This window comes from Astatotilapia calliptera, chromosome 3 (genome assembly GCF_964374335.1).
Source record: "Astatotilapia calliptera chromosome 3, fAstCal68.1, whole genome shotgun sequence".
NCBI lineage: Eukaryota > Metazoa > Chordata > Actinopteri > Cichliformes > Cichlidae > Astatotilapia > Astatotilapia calliptera.
Genome location: NC_137424.1, coordinates 69,851,293 through 69,871,231, shown reverse-complemented (window position 1 = coordinate 69,871,231; position 19,939 = coordinate 69,851,293). Strand labels below are relative to the sequence as shown.

The 19,939-nt window shown below is 41.1% G+C and overlaps 1 protein-coding gene across 1 annotated transcript; it reads left to right on the top strand.

Moving 5' to 3' along the window:
* Positions 1-832: 832 nt before the first annotated feature.
* LOC113018463 (uncharacterized) lies at positions 833-19,569 on the top strand. Its single transcript, XM_080299019.1, has 3 exons — positions 833-1,088; positions 14,733-14,838; positions 15,289-19,569. The coding sequence occupies exons 2-3, from the start codon at positions 14,821-14,823 to the stop codon at positions 16,270-16,272; spliced, it is 1,002 nt and encodes a 333-aa protein (XP_080155145.1). The 5' UTR covers positions 833-1,088; positions 14,733-14,820; the 3' UTR covers positions 16,273-19,569.
* Positions 19,570-19,939: the final 370 nt, after the last annotated feature.

Below are 19,939 nucleotides of genomic sequence, written 5' to 3'. Positions count from 1 at the left end.
AGAGGTTCACTTTAAAATCATTAATGAGGTTTATCCAACCAATGAATTCTTAAGACGGAAATTTAATTTAGATGTGAACGCCTGCACATTTTGTGAAAATGATATTGAAAGTCTGGATCACTTGTTTTTCAACTGTGAATCAGTGCACTCCTTCTGGACTGACATGTGGAGCTGGCTACAGTCCAGGAGAATTCAGTTACCACATTTGACGGTGACAGTAATAAAATTTGGAATACTTGCTGAGAATGCAGATTTTGACCTGTTGATTAGGACGATTTTGTTAATGGGAAAATTTTTTATTCACAAATGCAGATACTTTAAAGCTAAACCATGTATAAACAGATGGCTGAATGACTTTAGACTCTGGGCTAAATCGCTGAAACTTGTGAATAACAAGAAAGCCCATAAACTTGTTGTTTTATTTAAAGAGTTTAACCTATGTTAAAAAAAACCCCAAAAAACTCCCTATTTTATAATCACGACTGCCCTTTTTTTGCACGTTAGTTTTTGCCTTTGGTTCGAATCCTTCAATGACTGTTCTTTATTTTTGTGCTAACTCTTTTAACTTTGTGCTTATTGTTGTTGTTTTTGGGGGGGTTTTTTGTTCGTTTTGTTCGTTTTGTTTGTTTGTTTGTTTTGCTATAATGCTCAACCGAGGATGTAACATAATCGGATTAATGATGGTGCCTTGTATGTTAAACTGTTGTTTGTAAATAAAGTTTAATTAAAAAAAAAAAAAAATACACCCCGCGTGGTTACGTTGTGCAAGTGAGTCATGTGACCAAACCGAGTAACAAATCACGGCAGAGTCGGGAAAAAGGGGCGGAGAAATTGTGTGTGTTTGTGCAGGAGAGGTGTCGAGCAGAGAGAGAGTTACTTTTTCATGAAACTGGAGTAAAGTAGTAAACTTACAGGAACATATACCACTACCAACGTTGGGATCAATTTCTGCATCGATCTGCACACCCTTATTTCCTGGATCGTAGCTCAGATCAGCGTGAACCACGTGGGTCTCTGCTCCCTGATCTGTTTGTTAAGACTTCCAGCTTCATCACGGAGTTTCTCTCGGTTTGTGGGCTCATCTAAAGGTAAGCTTTTAGCTCTGTTGATAATAATAGATTGCTTGGTATACATTGGAGTTAGACAGACTGTAGAGTTTGTGATTGCTTGCAACATTACAATACGACGGGTTTTAGGGGGTAAGAATACATACAGAAAAACGGTCTTTGAATATGAACAAAAGGATTGGCTGCAGGGCAGGAGAACAACCAGCCCCCACCCCCAGGACAGAAAGCCACAGGTACAAGCGTGGGGGAGGGCAATCAGCCTTTAGAATAGGACTTAATAGGACCGTCTCCAGATGCATCCAGGGCTGGACTGGGACAAAAAATCGGCCCGTGTTCCAGATTAACTGGCGTTGGTCGAACAGATGTGTGGTAGACTTGCGCTTCAAGAGCTGCTACCGACAAACCAGCAAAAAAAAACACCAAATGTGTCATCTGTGACAGTTGTGAGGTTAACTCAAACACACTCCGTCAGTCTTGATGCTGTTGAACAACAAAATGTTTAAAAATGTCGCGAGTTGGTGATATTGTCAAACAATTAACACCACGCCGGTGTTGTTCACAGGAAGGCGAGAGTAAACGATCGGGAGACTCTTGTCGTCGTTATCGTTCTCCTCGCACGTTTTATTTCTCCGATTTCAGCATTTTTGCTTCACAACTAAAGCGTGCAGTTTACTTTGTTTGCACTAACATGGACTAGAATCAACCATGAATGAATGAAATAATGTCATGTATTTATTTTTGACCCACAGTTGTAAAAAAAATTCCAAATTATATACACAAAGTCATGGGAATTACCACCCCTGTTAAGAAAAACGTCTTGAACAAATATGACACATCAATATTTCATTAGTGTTGTCACATCACATCCTGTAAGCAGAGTCTGTCTGTGTCTTTTCCTCTGCAAATGATCATTTTAGAGTTGGTTGTTATATACAGTCTGTATAAGTGTGGTTGATGTGCCTTTCATAGTGTTTAACTTGAAGGCCCCGAGTACTTTCTCTCACTGTTTTCAGTCGACTGTTTTCAGTGGATTTCAGCTTGCTGTGTTTGTGGATATATGACTGGCTTTAATTATCCATAAAATCAAGACATTCTCTGTAAGATTTACATACTATATATTTTACAGTGAAGGCTTTAAAACCATGTTAATGCTGAAAGTACAGGGTGGTTGGTGATATTAAAGTCCTGTTTGTGGCACATTAGTATATGCGAGGGGGCAACTCCTCAAAATGGGTGGTGACCAAGGTGGCCATTTAGAAATCGGCCATCTTGGATACAACTTTTGTTTTTTCAATAAGAAGAGGGCCATGTGACACGTCACACTTATTGGTAATGTCACAAAAAAAACAAAACAATGGTGTGCTTGGTTTCAACGTAACTTGATACACCAACCATTCCCATTTTATTACGGTGTATCCATATAAATGGCCCACCCTGTACAAACATCACTAATGTCACATAACTTTGCCGACATCTCTCCAACAGTCATGTTTTAATGTTCTTTGTTTTTTAACATTTGCAATCAAATAAGCGGCATAGCATTCAGTACTTTTAAATAGAGCAGGGCTATATGATTAAAAAATATTTATCACAATATAATTAGAAAATTTGCGATAATGATATAACTGACAATATAATTGACGCTAGACAAAATACTTTACAACTCCACAATTTTATTAGTGCAAAAAAACCAAAAACAACTGTCAATGTATTTTCACTATTTTCACTGTCAATTTTCAGAAAAATCAAAGGATTGATTTTAGTGTTGTGCTGTATTTTCCAAAAAACACAGTAATAACGGTGGCCCGCTAGCACGTTCTACCAAAAATAGTGCTTTGTTGTGTATCTAATGGACGAAAGCTAAACCAGTTCCACGCTGTTGAAGTTGCAACATTTTTACAAACCAATTCTGGTTCATCCGTTTCATTCAACGATCCGCTTTCGCCCTTCTCATTCTCTGTCACCGCTGTGCTTTTTCCAGCCATGTGCGTATGAAAACAAAGGCAATGCGCATGCGTGTTTTACCCTTATTTTATCGGGGTATTTAATTTTCTTATCGTTGCCCAACATTATACCGGTATTACCGTGAGCGGTATGATATAGCCCAGCCCTACTTTTAAAAGTTTACTATTCGGCTGCCACACATCAACCATCTGCTGTTTGGTTTTTTTTTTTTTGGGGGGGGGGGGGGGTCGAAAAAATTATCCACGCCAACCACTGCGCTATGACAATTGTTGAATCTCACCCATCCTTCAAACGCAGGGAAATAAAGGATGGATCAGAGAAAAATTACAACCACATGTCACCTCCCTTAAAGTAGGATTTCTGGAGATCTTCCAGTCTACGATGGGTCCACTGTGAAGGTGCAATAACATGGGGCCCACTTATGATAACATTCTATGTGAATGCATACAACTGGTGAACACTAAAGTGAGGAAATAATATTACTATTACTAATGTGATATTATTAATACATAGGAAAAGAAATCTGCCACCACATCATGAAAATAGCATAGCACACGGTAAATACACACAGAAATGAACAATTACAAGATTAAGTCTGCATAGCCCACAAGTTCATGCGACCCTAGGATGTCGCTGTGATCTTCCTGTTCCTGAAAAAACATACATCTAGGGATGGGTATTGATAAGATTTTCACGATTCCGATTCCAGTTTCGATTCTGTTTAACGATTCGATTCTTTATCGATTCTCTTATCGATTCTTTTTTTTTTTTTTTTTTAAAGGAGACCACTAAGGTCGATTAGCTTAGAACTTTGTTTTATATCTTCTCTTTGAACAAGATATAAATTTAGGAGTAACATGGCCTTACAAACCCAACAGTGAGATGTTAAGAGATCCACAGCCTACGGCTCTTCAATGGGGTGTCACAGGGTCCCCAGGAAAAAAATTTGTAAATGTAAAATAATAAAATAAATATTCTTCTGTAGCAATAACAAAGTATAACATAAATTATTCTGTAGCAATTACACAAGAATATTTAGTAATGTCCCTGCCTACAATTAAACACATTCACTACCGAAAATCGAGGGCATCTGCTGTGGCAAATGGGTGCAAGCCTTTGACCACAAACTTAGTCACTGCTCAGTGACATTCGTCTATCCTGGCCTGAAAGGAGACGCTACCGGTAGACTGCAGCGGGAACTGCCAGCATCTGAGCCAGCCAGACTCTGTCGGTCTCTCTCATCATGGTCACCTAAATGCACAGTAATGGCAGGTTTTGTAATAACGCAGATCGCGCTAACATAATTTGCGCTGTTAGTTGATTATTTACCTGCCGCATTAACGGGAGAGGACGTGCAAACGTTATCGCTGCTGCTGGGTTGAGATTCACGAGTCCGGAGCGGGATTAAAAACACCATTCATTTAAGGTTATCGTGTGTTTTGTGAGCAAATGCTTTTGCATATTCGTAGTGTTTTAATCCCTTAAATGAAATATAAATTTGGCAAGTATTGCAAGTTGCCCTGTTGTCATCCATTCTCGTAAAGTATAACCAAACTTTTGAGCGTTTGAGCCGTGTTTCCTGCCAGGTAACTGACGCTCCGCAACGTGGTGACGTCATTGGAATCGATAAAGGAATCGTTTGCAAAAATGGCAAACAATCCCAAGTAACAAGGTGTATGTCATGGTAAAACCTCCCCCACACACCAGGAACAAGAAACTAAGAATCTACTAGTCTCACTCATTTAATCCCTCTGCTGCATTCTGTTCACCCCTGCTATAATTCAATCATCTTTCCCAATATAATATTAGTCCACTAGTTCATATATTAGAATAGAATAGAATTAGAATAGAATTCAACTGTATTGTCATTGCACATGCACAGGTACAGGGCAACGATATTGCTTCTCATCCCACTAAGTGAACCATAAAATCAGAAACACAGGCTTAAAATACTATCTGGTCTTCTTGAGCTTCATTGCATGCGTGTATGTGTTAGTAGGATTAATACATTTTGTGCTCCTTAAAGGTTAAAATATCAATACTACACTCTCAATATCAGGAGAGGAAATAGTATGTCCTTCATGTTTCAGAAACATGTAAAGTCAGGTTCAGCTAAATCCTAAGCGTTTGCAAGTTCACCAAGTGAATGTAAAGGTGTTGTTAACACCATCAACAGGTACCCCCGTGTGATGTGTGCCACTTCTAATGTGATTTTTGACACCCCCATGTGGAGGACAACAAGAGCCACGCACATCGAAATAAAGAATTCTGTGCTTGAATAATGAATTGTAGAATATATTCTCCATTTGTAAAATTTTTCAATTCCTCATTAACAAAGGGATTTTTGAAATGGTTTTTTTTTTAACTCCTAGGATGATATATGTGTGTGTATATGTATATATATATATATATATATATATATATATATATCCCGGGAATAACATCGGAGATCTCTGTCCAGAAGAGCGCAGTCCTGGGAACAGCTAAGATACTGCGCAGGACCCTCAAGCTCCCAGGCCTCTGGTAGAGGACCTGAGCTTGAAGGATAAACCGCCCGCAGGGGCGTGCTGGGTGTTATTTATTTATTTATTTTTAATATATATATACACACACACAATCTTACATTACCCAGGATATAAATACTTTTAGCCAACTTTTTTTAACATGTTCAATATGAGGTTTCCATGTTAACTTGTCATCCACTATTCCAGAAAATGGAAACCTGTCATTCTTTCAATTAATACTCCCTCTATAGATAATATTATCTCTTCCTCCTTTACATGGTTTCTGAATATCATAAACTGTCTTTTTTCCAAATTCAGCGTTAGCTTATTTACATCAAATCATTTTTAATTTTTTTTTTTTAAATTCAATAACCATAATTTTAGCCATTTCTTTCAAGTTTTCTCCGGAACAAAAAAAATTGTTTCGTCTGCAAACAACAAAGTTGAACATTTTTGACGCATCACAAACGTTGTTTATATATAAATTAAAAAGTGGTCCTAAAATAGAACCTTGAGGGACCCCACACTCTATTTTCATTCTATCACATGAATTGCCTAAACACTGCACATACTGAAACCTATTATCTAAATAACTGCTTAACCTGTTCAATAGTATTCCTCTCACACCACAAGTACTTAATTTGGGCTACGTTCACACTGCAGGCGAAAGCGCATCAAATCCGACTTTTTTGACCCTATGCAACCCATATCCAATCATGGTATGACAGTGTGAACGGCTCAAATCTGATCTGGGTCACTTTCATATGTGGTACTGAATCCGATACATATCTGATGTTTTAGAAAGCGACTGCTGTTTGAATGGTCATGTCGCATTAAATCCATCTTTTACGTCACTGACAGAAGACGGACGCCAATTATCAGCGCCGGAGAAGTGCCTGAGAAGACATCGCGAACGCTTCCTGTCCATCCCATGTAGATGTTAGTGAAACTGTTGGAAGGACAACGTGAACATTTTATTTATACTGTATAATCTGCAGATTTCTAAAACGGCAATAAGGATAATTATTAGGCCATATGTAAATAACAAAATAACTTACGGCAAAGTTGGGGAAATGTAAAGTCCAAAATAAGTCTTTATATTAAGGGCCATCAGTCAAACAAACGGTTTGGTCTGGGTCTGAACCGCGTTGTGTGATGTCTTCTTTTGCGCATGTGGGCCGCTTTGAGGGTTCACACAGGAGCGTGTTTGCTGTCACATTTCATCTGTAGTGTGAACAAGCAGACAAAAAAATCGGATTTGATCCAAAAATTGGAATTGAGTATTAAGACCTGCAGTGTGAACGTAGCCTTAGAAATCAAGATGGAGTGTTGCAGAGTGTCAAAAGCTTTTTTTAAATCAATGAATACCCCTATAGTATATATTATTACCGTATTTTCACGACCATAAGACACACTGTACTAAAAGGCGCAGTCTCAGTTATGTGTGCCATTACTGTATTTAACACACACATAAGGCGCACTGGATTATAGGGCGCATACAAGTACCGTATGCGTATTTAAAAATAAAGCGGGAGCAAACCTGAGTTCGGTACCTTACTCACATTTCTATTACCGGTAATCGTCATCATCAACAACACACAAGTATACAAGTGTGCATATTTAAAAATAAAGCAGGAGCAAAACTGAGTTTGGTACTCACATTTTTATCATCAATCAAACTCGCCCGGCGCTGCCTTCCACTCTTGGTGAAACTGTGGTCTCCATCGGTCATCCATCGCTCCCAAGCCGCTCGCAGCCTTACTTTGAACGGGCGGTTCACACCGATGTCCAGCGGTTGGAGTTCCTTTGTCAGGCCTCCCGGAATGACAGCAAGCTCACAGTTAATTTGTTTCACTAGTTTTTTCACATCGGCTGTGAAATGGGCACGCATAGAGTCACAGATTAAGAGCGATGGTGATGCGTGGAAAAAACCACCTGGTCTCCTTACATACAGTGGGGCAAAAAAGTATTTAGTCAGCCACCGATTGTGCAAGTTCCCCCACTTAAAATGATGACAGAGGTCAGTAATTTGCACCAGAGGTACACTTCAACTGTGAGAGACAGCATGTGAAAAAAAATCCATGAATTCACATGGTAGGATTTGTAAAGAATTTATTCGTAAATTAGGGTGGAAAATAAGTATTTGGTCACCTCAAACAAGGAATATCTCTGGCTCCCACAGACCTGTAACGTCTTTTGTAAGAAGCTTTTCTGTCCCCCACTCGTTACCTGTATGAATGGCACCTGTTTGAACTCATCATCTGTATAAAAGACACCTGTCCACAGCCTCAAACAGTCAGACTCCAAACGCCGCCATGGCCAAGACCAAAGAGCTTTCGAAGGACACCAGGAAAAGTATTGTAGACCTGCACCAGACTGGGAAGAGTGAATCTACAATAGGCAAGCAGCTTGGTGTGAAAAAATCAACTGTGGGAGCAATCATCAGAAAATGGAAGACATACAAGACCACTGATAATCTCCCTCGATCTGGGGCTCCACGCAAGATCTCATCCCGTGGGGTCAAAATGATCATGAGAACGGTGAGCAAAGATCCCAGAACCACACGGGGGGACCTGGTGAATGACCTGCAGAGAGCTGGGACCAAAGTAACAAAGGTCACCATCAGTAACACACTACAACGGCAGGGAATCAAATCCCGCAGTGCCAGACGTGTTCCGTTGCTGAAGCCAGTGCATGTCCAGGCCCGTCTGAAGTTTGCCAGAGAGCACATGGATGATACAGCAGAGGATTGGGAGAATGTCATGTGGTCAGATGAAACCAAAGTAGAACTTTTTGGTATAAACTCAACTCGTTGTGTTTGGAGGAAGAAGAATACTGAGTTGCATCCCAAGAACACCATACCTACTGTGAAGCATGTGGGTGGAAACATCATGCTATGGGGCTGTTTTTCTGCCAAGGGGACAGGACGACTGATCCGTGTTAAGGACAGAATGAATGGGGCCATGTATCGTGAGATTTTGAGCCAAAACCTCCTTCCATCAGTGAGAACTTTGAAGATGAAACGAGGCTGGGTCTTCCAACATGACAATGATCCAAAACACACTGCCCGGGCAACAAAGGAGTGGCTCCATAAGAAGCATTTGAAAGTTCTGGAGTGGCCTAGCCAGTCTCCAGACCTCAACCCCATAGAAAATCCTTGGCGGGAGTTGAAAGTCCGTGTTGCTCGGCGACAGCCCCAAAACATCACTGCTCTCGAGAAGATCTGCATGGAGGAATGGGCCAAAATACCAGCTACTGTGTGTGCAAACCTGGTAAAGACCTATAGTAAACGTTTGACCTCTGTTATTGCCAACAAAGGTTATGTTACAAATAGAGCTGGGCGATAGAACGATAACGATATGTATCGCGATATAACTTTTACTCGATAGAGAAATTAAGCTATCGCGATAGACCTCGCCGCTCTTGTCCTCTTAAAAAAAAAAAAAAAAAAAAAAGGTCAGCCGAACCAATCACAGCCGCAGCGTCACGTCGCGTGACTTGTTACGTACAGCACAAGTGCCAAGCCGCACGTGTGTTTGTTTGGGAAGCAGCCAGCGGGTAATGGAGCCAGCACGTAATGGAGCCAGCACGTAATGGAGGAAATGAGTGTGCCGACTAGAAAAATCAACCGAGCGTGACCGAAGAGAAAACAGATGATGGTTCCAATGCCGGAGAGATTGTCGAACGGAAGATCGGGAACGGAAGTTCCGTAGTTTGAAGGTATTTCGGCTATTTCAAGTCTGACAAAAAACAGAGTAGCGTGCACTGTAAATTGTGCCGAAAGCAAGTCTGGAAATACAATAAACTGGTGCATGCATCACACTGTGCGCCACGTTATTGTTTCGGTGAAATGAATTTCTACAATACTGTTACTGTTAATTCTACTCTCTGCAGTGTTTAAATGCTTACATATACACACAGTTACTGTCCCTCCACACATACGACTCGGTTCTGCTTCTATGCCCCAGCTTTGTTTACTTTTTCCCACCGAGGCTTCTAGACTTCTGATTGGCCAACATTTCTGCACAGTTAGGAATCTAGTGCCACCTGCTGCTTTGGCATGTTCATAGCAGCGTTTTCCTTCATTTCTGCCTTTACGTGTGAACGGGATTCTTTTTTAAAACGAAAACGGAAAATCTCCGTTTTCAAAAATACCCGTGTACGTGTGGACGTAGCCTCAGTCTCTGACTGGAAGCGCTAATTCGTCATTCGGCTTTTGTCAGACTAAAGTAACTGTTAAAACTGTTTGTAAAGCTAAGCTATACAACAAGGAGAGATTGAGAATTTCCTTTTAGTTCTCAGTTTATTTGATATTGACAAAAGTTAGTCAGTTTTGTCTGTTCTTCTGTAAAACAAACTAAGATTTATTTTTAGAATTAATATTTTGTTTCTAAGTGGAATTGACAATTTAGTCTGTTTCGTTTGTTCTATTTTGAAACTTAAACGCTTTAGCGGCTGCCTTTTGTGTAGTTTGCAATATTTGCCTTTATTTATCTGAAAAAGTCTCATGTTCCTTAAGTACATCTACCCTGTTGAACTTATTATGGGAAATAAATATTTAAATAAAAACAAGCTGCTGATTATTTCACATTTTACTTGTGAGCAACGGCACATTTAAATCTTACAAATATAGTTATTTGGCTTATATCGTGATAGATATCGTTATCGCCTGAAATGAAAAAAACATATCGTGATATGAAAAAATCTCATATCGCCCAGCTCTAGTTACAAAGTATTGAGTTGTATTTTTGTTATTGACCAAATACTTATTTTCCACCCTGATTTACGAATAAATTCTTTACAAATCCTACCATGTGGATTCATGGATTTTTTTTTTCACATTCTGTCTCTCACAGTTGAAGTGTACCTCTGGTGCAAATTACTGACCTCTGTCATCATTTTAGGTGGGGGAACTTGCACAATCGGTGGCTGACTAAATACTTTTTTGCCCCACTGTACACCTCCCTCAGCCACTCTTTCATCATTTCCTCATCCATCCAGCCCTTTTCATTTGCCTTAATGATGATTCCTGCTGGAAACTTCTCTTTAGGCAAAGTCTTTCGCTTAAAAATCACCATAGTTTCTGTCCATTAGCATGGCAGCCAAGCACAACAGTAAAAGAAGACTTTTCATACCCCGTTGTGCGTATCGCTACCGTGCTGGTCCCCTTCTTCTCCACAGTGTGACTCACCGGGATGTCGAAAGTGAGCGGGACCTCGTCCATGTTTGTGATGTGGCTGGGCTGGATGTTTTTGTCGCAGATGTGTTTGCTGCAGTAGGAGCGGAAGATGGCCAGCTTTTCCTTATAATCCGCTGGAAGTTGCTGCGCTACCGTAGCCTGGTCCAGATGGAAAAATGGCACAGTTTCATAAAACAAAAGCACCAAGACGGACTTCCTTGGAAATGTTCAATGTTCATCTCTTCAGCTAGTGAAACTGCTTTTAGCCGAATGGTGACCGTCGAAACGCTTCTCCCGCTCGTTCTTTGCTCGATGATCCACCGCTCGAGTCTTTCCTCCAACTCGGGACACCTCGCCTTATGTCCGCGGAAACTCAGCTGCGTTTTCAAAGGAGCTTGCAAAGAAAAGCGTCTGGACTTCTTTAAGTTGCTTGAAGACGTTTCACCTCTCATCCGAGAAGCTTCTTCAGTTCTAAGGTCAAATGGTGGAGAGTCCCAGATATAAACCTAGTGGGAGTAACCCCCCACAGAGGGACAAAAGGACCCCCTGATGATCCTCTAATCGCCTGAGCCAAGGTGTGAAACTGGGTGTGGGTCCCAATCAGCCAGAGTTTCGGGTGAGCTCATTGTGAAACTTGGCCCCACCTTATCATGCGAATTCCTGAGGTCAGATGGCCCAGGATGTGAGTGGGCGTTAAGGCGTCTGGGAAGGGATCTCAAAACTGGATTATAGATGGCAGAGAGTTGGTGTCGTAAACCCCCGCCTCTGTTCAAAGATGGTCGCTCACAGTGGACATAGATGGCTTCTTTCACTCCTCTTTCAAACCATCTGTCCTCTCTGTCCAAAATGTGAACATTGGCATCCTCGAAAGAGTGTCCTTTATCCTTAAGATGCAGATGGACTGCTGAGTCTTGTCCTGTGGAGGTGGCTCTTCTGTGTTGTGCCATGCGCTTGTGAAGTGGCTGTTTGGTCTCTCCAATGTAGAGGTCTGGGCATTCCTCGCTGCACTGTACAGCATACACCACATTGTTGAGTTTGTGTTTTGGCGTTTTGTCTTTCGGGTGAACCAGTTTCTGTCTGAGCGTGTTGCTGGGTCTGAAATACACTGGGATGTCATGCTTGGAGAAAACTCTCCTGAGTTTCTCTGATACACCGGCTACATAGGGGATGACAATGTTGTTGCGTCTGTCCTTCTTATCCTCCCTCACTGGTGTCTGGTATTCTTTTCTGTGCCTCTTTGCTGACTTTAAGAACGCCCATTTAGGATAGCCGCAGGTTTTGAGTGCTTCCTTTACATGTGTGTGTTCCTTCTTTTTTTCCTTCAGGCTTAGAGGGAACATTTTGAGATCCCTTCCCAGACGCCTTAACGCCCACTCACATCCTGGGCCATCTGACCTCAGGAATTCGCATGATAAGGTGGGCCAGGTTTCACAATGAGCTCACCCGAAACTCTGGCTGTTTGGGACCCACGCCCAGTTTCACACCTTGGCTCAGGCGATTAGAGGATCATCAGGGGGTCCTTTTGTCCCTCAGTTTTGTCCCTAGGTTTATATCTGGGACTCTCCACCATTTGACCTTAGAACTGAAGAAGCTTCTCGGATGAGAGGTGAAACGTCTTCAAGCAACTTAAAGAAGTCCAGACGCTTTTCTTTGCAAGCTCCTTTGACTACGATGACCTGGATGAACGAGAACCTTCACAGACATCAGCTGCGTTTTCTTGACCTGCCGGAGCTTGTTTTCTAGCTTCCTCCATTTGCGAACCATTGATTCGTTAATCTTAAATTCTCTCGCCGCTGCTCGATTTCCATGTTCCTCCGCGTAGCTGATGGCCTTCAGTTCAAACTGTGCTTCGTAAGCGTGTCTCTTTGCCATTTTCAGGGTTGTTAAAACAATGATGTCCTGCATAACGCACATACCTGTTCTTTTATACAGGTATGTGCGATAAAGTCAACGCACACACTTCACCCTTTAGCGTTCTCATGGTGTTCTCTACTACGTCCTCATTACAACACACAGGGCGCACTGCGCTATAGGGCGTGCCGTACTTTTTGAAGAAAATCGAAGACTTTTAAGTGCGCCTTATGGTCGTGAAAATACGGCGGTATTATATTTTCTGATGAAATGTTTTCAATAGCATTCATTAATGCTATTGCTCTTGATCTGTTCCGTTCAAATCCGTACCAGGGCTCGCAAAATCGCTAGCCCGACGTCCCGGGGCAAGCGATTTTTCCAGTCGGGCTACCAAAATCTATCGCTGCCCTGCCCATCGGGCTATCGTAGGAAGGAAAAATATATGTCAATGCTTTTGCATCCCTTCGGAAATGTAGCTGGGTAATTATGTCATTGGCATCGGTGAGCCACTGTCAATATGTGACATATTGAAATCGCGTTTGAATTTGCGCTTGTTTTTTGCTTTCACTTTGCAATCGCGCAAACTGTGTATAGAGAGCGACAGCACTGATTGGTGAGTGATGATAATTTGCGCACCAATTCCTCTGACATCGTCTTATCAATCGTTAGCTTACTATGCAAACATGACAAGTGAAATCTCCCGCAGCAAGCTCAAACCATGTGAGAGGTTGATCGCGCAGAGAATCGCTGAGCGTTATGTGAGTGCGTGTGTAAAAGCAGCAGGATATATATTTTAGTTCTGCTGAGCCAAATAAGACAGGTCAGGGTGAAGAAGTGACAGCCAAAGAAAAGCTTACCACAAAACGGAAAAGTTATGACAAATCAGACTATAAGGCAAAAAGAAAGTGCAGCTTTATGGTTTCATGGACAAAAGAATTTCTGTGGCTGCGATATGACAAGCTATATAACCAGGGGTGCACATAAGTGGTCCGCAGGTGCGCATTCGCTGTCAAAATGAAACCAGATAAGAAGTTGCAACGCGTGTTTGCTTACATAATATTTTCAGGAGGAGGACAGACATTTGTTTAGAACTTTTAAAGATGTCGAAGAAGCTCCTTTAAGCAATTACTGTGGTGTTCCTCCATCGCAGAAGAAGTGTCAGAAGGAGTCCGAACCACAAAAGAAGCATTCTCAAGCAAGTATTCTTGGAAAAGTGGTTGCAGGAGGTGAGCTGGCTTCAAACAAATGATGAACGCACAGAGATGTGATGCAGAATGTGCCGTGAAAATCCCACTCTAGCGGACAAAAACAGTGCCTTTTATATGGACGCAAACGCGCGTTGCAACTTCTTATCTGGTGCGCGTCTTTTATTTTGACAGCGTATGCGCACATGCGGACCACTTGTGTGCACCTGTGTAAATAACATAATGTTCTGCCGGATGTGTTATTGGTTTTCCCTTGATTTCTGAGTCGACAAGCGCCTTTGTTGCTGGGCCAGTCATTTTAAGAAAGGACCCCATTAGAACCCATGAGAAATGCATTATTGCTCACTCTGCAATATCTTTCCCAGAACAAACACCAATTGCAAATAACATACTAAAAATAAACCTGAAAAATCTGTTTAGAACAGCGTACTATGTTGCAAAGAGTGAACTACCACTGGCACGATTTAGCAGTCTTTGCAAACTTCAAAAAAGCAAATGGCCTCGATCTTGGTTCCACTTGCCTCTTACCTGTGACTTCAGTGGAAATTTCAAATTCAGGATCTGACACAGACTGATTCATGTTCTACACAGTTCTTACAAGTTCATAGAAATTTCTGTTCAATTAGAACCAAGTATTTGAGTTGTAATTTTTATACAATGTTGTAATTTGTTTTTCCAAAATTTTATGATTAATATTTTGTTTCTGTTACAATATTATACTTTAATGTATAATATTGTAAAGGAAACAAAACAGGAAACCAAACATCAATCAAAAAATTATTCTCTTTTTTATTTGGGCTACTTAAATTTGTTTTGGGCTACCAAAAACCCTTCCCTGCCCGAAGGGTTACCAGGGATTTTGAGATTTTGCGAGCCCTGCACTGAGGAGTGTAGTAATGTTTATTTGCTCTGCTTTTTTTTGTAAGGGGTAAAATATGTCTATATACTTTTTGTGTCCCAGCTGAGTAACAGGAGGAGAAGAGTCTGGTGGAGCAGCAGAAGGACAATTTCAGCCATTTGGACTCAGCTCAGCCACTGCAGAGGAAACAATGACTTCAACACAAAAGGTGAGAAAAACATCACAGTTACACTGTTATTGAAACTGTGTGTGCAACTGGTTGGTTTTTAAAACACAATTAACAGCAGCTTTGTCTTTTGCATCCTGGGCTCCTCCATATATACAGACTCTACATTCACAACCAAAAACCACAGAAGTTAGAAGAAAATGCAAAGATCATATTTTATCAGCACATATTGAAACAACAATATCATCAGTTGAACTCAAAATATTTTATGAAGTAAAAGATTTTCTCCACTTATATATTTCTTCAATAATGTAATTTTCATTACACCTCTCATTGTGTCACATCATTGTAATGTGATACTATCACCAGAAGGTGGTGCTAACACACCAACAATGTGTTTGTTGACATGTTTGTTTCCACTGACGGAGGGAGTTTCAGTTCGTTCCACGACTGCATTTCACTCACTGCCTGTTTGTATCTCTGTCACTGCAGGACCAACATGGAGCAAGAAGTCAGCGCTCTCAGGAGGCTGACAAACGTCAAAGAAAGGGAGAGAAATCCTACAGCTGTGATGAGTGTGGGAAGGATTTTACCCGGAGTGACAGCCTAAAAACACACCAACTCATCCACAGTGGAGTTAAACCTTACAGCTGTGAGTTGTGTGGAAAGTCTTTTACCCTGGCTCGAATCTTAAAAAAACACCAACTCGTCCACAGTGGAGTTAAACCTTACGGCTGTGACTTGTGTGGAAAGTCTTTTATCGAGGCTGGAGCCTTAAAAAAACACCAAGTCATGCACAGTGGAGTTAAACCTTACAGCTGTGACTTGTGTGGGAAGGATTTTGCCCGGGCTAGAGGCTTAAAAATACACCAAGTCATCCACAGTGGAGTTAAAGCGTACAGCTGTGACTTGTGTGGGAAGGATTTTGCCCGGGCTGAAAGCTTAAAATCACACAAACTCATCCACAGTGGAGTTAAAGCGTACAACTGTCACTTGTGTGGAAAGTCTTTTACCCACGCTCAATCCTTTAAAACACACCAACACGTCCACAGTGGAGTTAAACCTTACAGCTGCAAATTGTGTGGAAAGTCTTTTACCCATTATCAAAGCTTAAAATCACACCGTATCGTGCACAGTGGAGTTAAAGCACACAGCTGTGAGTTTTGTGGTAAGGCTTTTGCTCAAAAAAACAACTTACAGAGGCATCTAATTACCCATTCTGGAATTAAGGCGTATAGCTGCAACTTTTGTGGAAAAAGTTTCAGCGACAAACACTACCGAAATGGTCACCTACGGATTCACACTGGAAATGATGTTTCCCGCTGTGATCAGTGTGGGAAACTGTTTATAACAGACGCACAGTTACAACTACACATGTTTAGCCACACTGAGGAGAGACCTTATAAATGTGACCTGTGTGAGAAGACTTTTAAATCTCCATATCACGTGAGAAACCACCGACGGATCCACACCTGAAAGTAACTCTACAAGTGCAGTTACTGTGAGGCTGTATTGATTTTTTTATCTTGTAATTGTAACCCGAGTGTTTGGAACAAGTCTGATCAGTAAACTTATGGAGTTATACTGAATGAATTGTTTGGAAAAATGAAGAGTAATTTTTGTTCAGTAAACTCAGTCTTATAATGTAAACAGTAAAATGTAATTGGACGTTGGCAGAGATGCTCTTTGTTTCAGGCAACATTGAGGATAAAAATAAAAAAAGCAGAGCAACACAGATGGATCCAGTTCTCAACCCTGTCGTCACTGTGGTGGTGGGAAAGAGTTTCTTTTTAACCTTTGAGGAAAAACCTCCAATCATCAACGGGACCTAAAACCACGTCAACGTAGACACACTGGAGACAAAATGAACTACTGCAAAGAATGTGGGAGAGGCTTCCACACCAAGTACATTAAAAATACAAAAACTCTTCCACAGTGGGGTCAAAAAGCACATCTGTGACCAGTGTGGGTCATCCTTCACCACTGGACATGACCTCAATGGAAAAACCATAAGCGAATCCACACAGGAGAGACACCATACAAGTGCAGACACTGTGACAAAAGCTTCTCACAATCAGCTCATCGTAACAAACATGAATGTACACACATGGAAGTGAACTTAAGCTGTGACCAGTGTGACAAGAGCTTCAGGAATCTCAGTTCATACTCCGAACACAAACGATCCCACACTGTAAATAAACTGTTTCACTGTTACTAATGTGCAAAAACATTCACTTCGTTATCTGCTCTGTGCAAACATCAGCCTGATCATGCAGGACTGAAATCACTGGATCACAATGAATCTGAAGAGAGAGAAAGATCCTCTTCTGGTTTCAGGGTCAGACTTAAAAACCTTGAGATCAGGCTCCACAGAGTTCAGATGGAATCTCCTGTAAAGAGTGTCAGCTGATGTCACACTAGGATCTGATGAGGTAGCTCTGATTTCTGGACCTGCAGTGAATAATCCTGAATGTTACATTTAGGAAGCTGCATGTATAGATATGCATATCAAGTTTGTTTTTTCCTTTGAGGGATTTTAATTCTCTAAAATGTTATCCCTGTTACATTTTAATCTTTGTTCCCTTAGGACACAGTAGTGTTTAGTAGTTGTACTTGTTACTGTTGTTACGAGTTCAAAAATTGGGGATGGAGACAAGAGGAAAAACCACAATAACAACACTGGTCCGGCCGGGTTGAGTCAAACGATGATTTTAATAGTCACACGCGTGGGGGATGGACACTGTATGCAGACAGCCTCAGATCTCAAAATGGTGGAGCATTAATCAAACTCTTATAGCCTCTGGTGCCCCCACCTTATCATAAAAGCCTAAACATTCACATGCTTTCTCTCACACGGCGCCTAAGCTATGACCTTGGCTCCCCGTTTATCTGCTCCTGCTGAGATGGGGCAGAAAACTCCAGTATGTTCTGTTCTCTTCTAATCAGACAAATAAGGCGATGACTTTCTGCAAACAGTATTTCTTATAACATCATAAAACAATATCATTCATCCACAATAAATCAGCAGTCTAATGTAATGCAAATCAGTTTAACTAATGCAATAGTTATCAGCTTCTTCTACTTCAGGAGAATACTGCAAACTAAAACTACATAATAATTCACAACCTTTAATTAGGGGTATAACATGGCATAAAATAATATTATAATCTAACACTCCCCCTGATGAGCTCTTTATTCTAAAGAGCTCACCAACACCCTGTAATCCAGTGTGGCCGGGTTCATCTCTTCTCACTCCTGAGGACCTTTGTCCCCCTGTTGGGCGAACCATATGTGAGATGACCTCTGTGTTTGCGCAGGTCAAATGCAAGACAAACTATTATTACAACAATATCAGGTACATATGACACTGCCCAGTTCTCCCACAGCTTTATTTGGTGCTACCTTATACCCTTCAGACGTACTCAGACTAGAACCTCTGTCCAAGGAGCTTTTAGCCTTTATTTTATTGCTGCAGCTACCAGTGTCGTCCAGTTGGGTGATCCTCTGCTCTTCATTCTTCAACCTTAGGGGTTAGACAACCCTTCAGTCGTGGCACAGATCAGGGGATTATTCTGCCCCGATTTCAAACAACGATCTGTGTATCCTCGGGTCCTGTGTGTCCTCCAGAAAAAGATCAGGAACGCGTCCCCCTTTTGCCCAATAGCCTCTCGAACCTCGTTGGTCTGGTGTTCCTGGATTTCCGCCAACCCCTTCATGGTTATTGCTGTGTTTATGGGATCCATCCTTTTGAAGTGACTAGCTGGAGCCCAAACGCCATCACCCTTGGACCCAGTTGGTGTCTCGGCAGTCACTGTGTATGTCTCTGCTGCGAAGGATCCTCGTATCTCTGTGACCTCGTCTGGTGTCTGTTCCTTTCTCTGTAAGAGACAGAAAACCAAAACACCTCTCTTCCTAACCCTAATAATCTAATGTTGTTATCTACTGACTTTCTAGGGATTCAGAATTGGTTTAGAATATTCAGAATATCTCAGGGACTTATTCTAATCACATCCTATGTGTGTGTAAGCGTGTTTGCATTATGCCCTCTGGGTGACATGAAATGCATTTAAACAATAAACAATAAAGTTATAGGAATGTCTTTTTACCAAACAGACTTTGTATCAAAATTGCAGATATGGATATATATTTCAATTTCTTTCATTTGAACTTTCTTAGTGTTTCCAAAATTAACTTCTTTTTTTAAATGCATTCATTTAATGTGTTACCTCAGTTAAATTTAAATTCTTCATTCATATTTAAACTTTTGCTGTTTCTTCTCTTGAACCTTTTCTCCCAAAATTGCAAATAATTTCACAGCAGTTGCTCTTAAAACTTCCAAAATGAACTAAATCTGTCCACCAGCTTTGAAACAACACCTGCTGTGACTTTATGTCCAGAAAAAAGAAACTCAAGCTAAACTGGTTTTGGGCTGTACTTCCATGTAATACCAGTTTGTACCAGAAGATGGAGCAGTGAGTCAGAGTAACCTTTATTCAGTTAGGCAAAGACCACATTCGTATTCACATTGGCAGCAAAGAACTGTTACAAGATCAAAAATTCAAATTCTATTAAACCTCTATTTTTCGCTCCTCCTTTCACTTTAGTGTGCTTACTGTGTTCTTGAAGTCCACATGTTGTTTTTTTTATGAATTCATTTTGATCCACATGTTCTGCAGCCTTTTTCTTGTTGATTTGAAGTTTGTATTATGAAATCGTGATTTGTTTTGATCCTATATTTGATGAACTTTGAAAAATAAAGAAATGGTCGCACAACAAGTAGTTTGAGCCCTGATTTCAGATTCAAAGTAATTTAACTGTTTTCAGTGGTACATGTGGAGCTTTATCACAAGAGGAGACTTGGCTGTTCTCCACTAACATTGAACAGGGTTCCTGCAGCTCATTAAAAACTCTGAAATGATCTTCAAGGACAAAGATGTTTGATTTTTCTTAAAAACAAAATGTGGGCATGAAGTTTTCACAGAGTGTGTTTAAGATGCATTGTAATGAACATCTCACACAAGGCAGATGTTCCTGCATTGCAACAGCGGTTTGCAGATGTGTTCTTCCCCCTGCCCGGCTGCATGACTCTCATGGAGCACCACTTTGAAACGCAGCCTGGCGTGAAAGTGCGTTCATGGCCCTA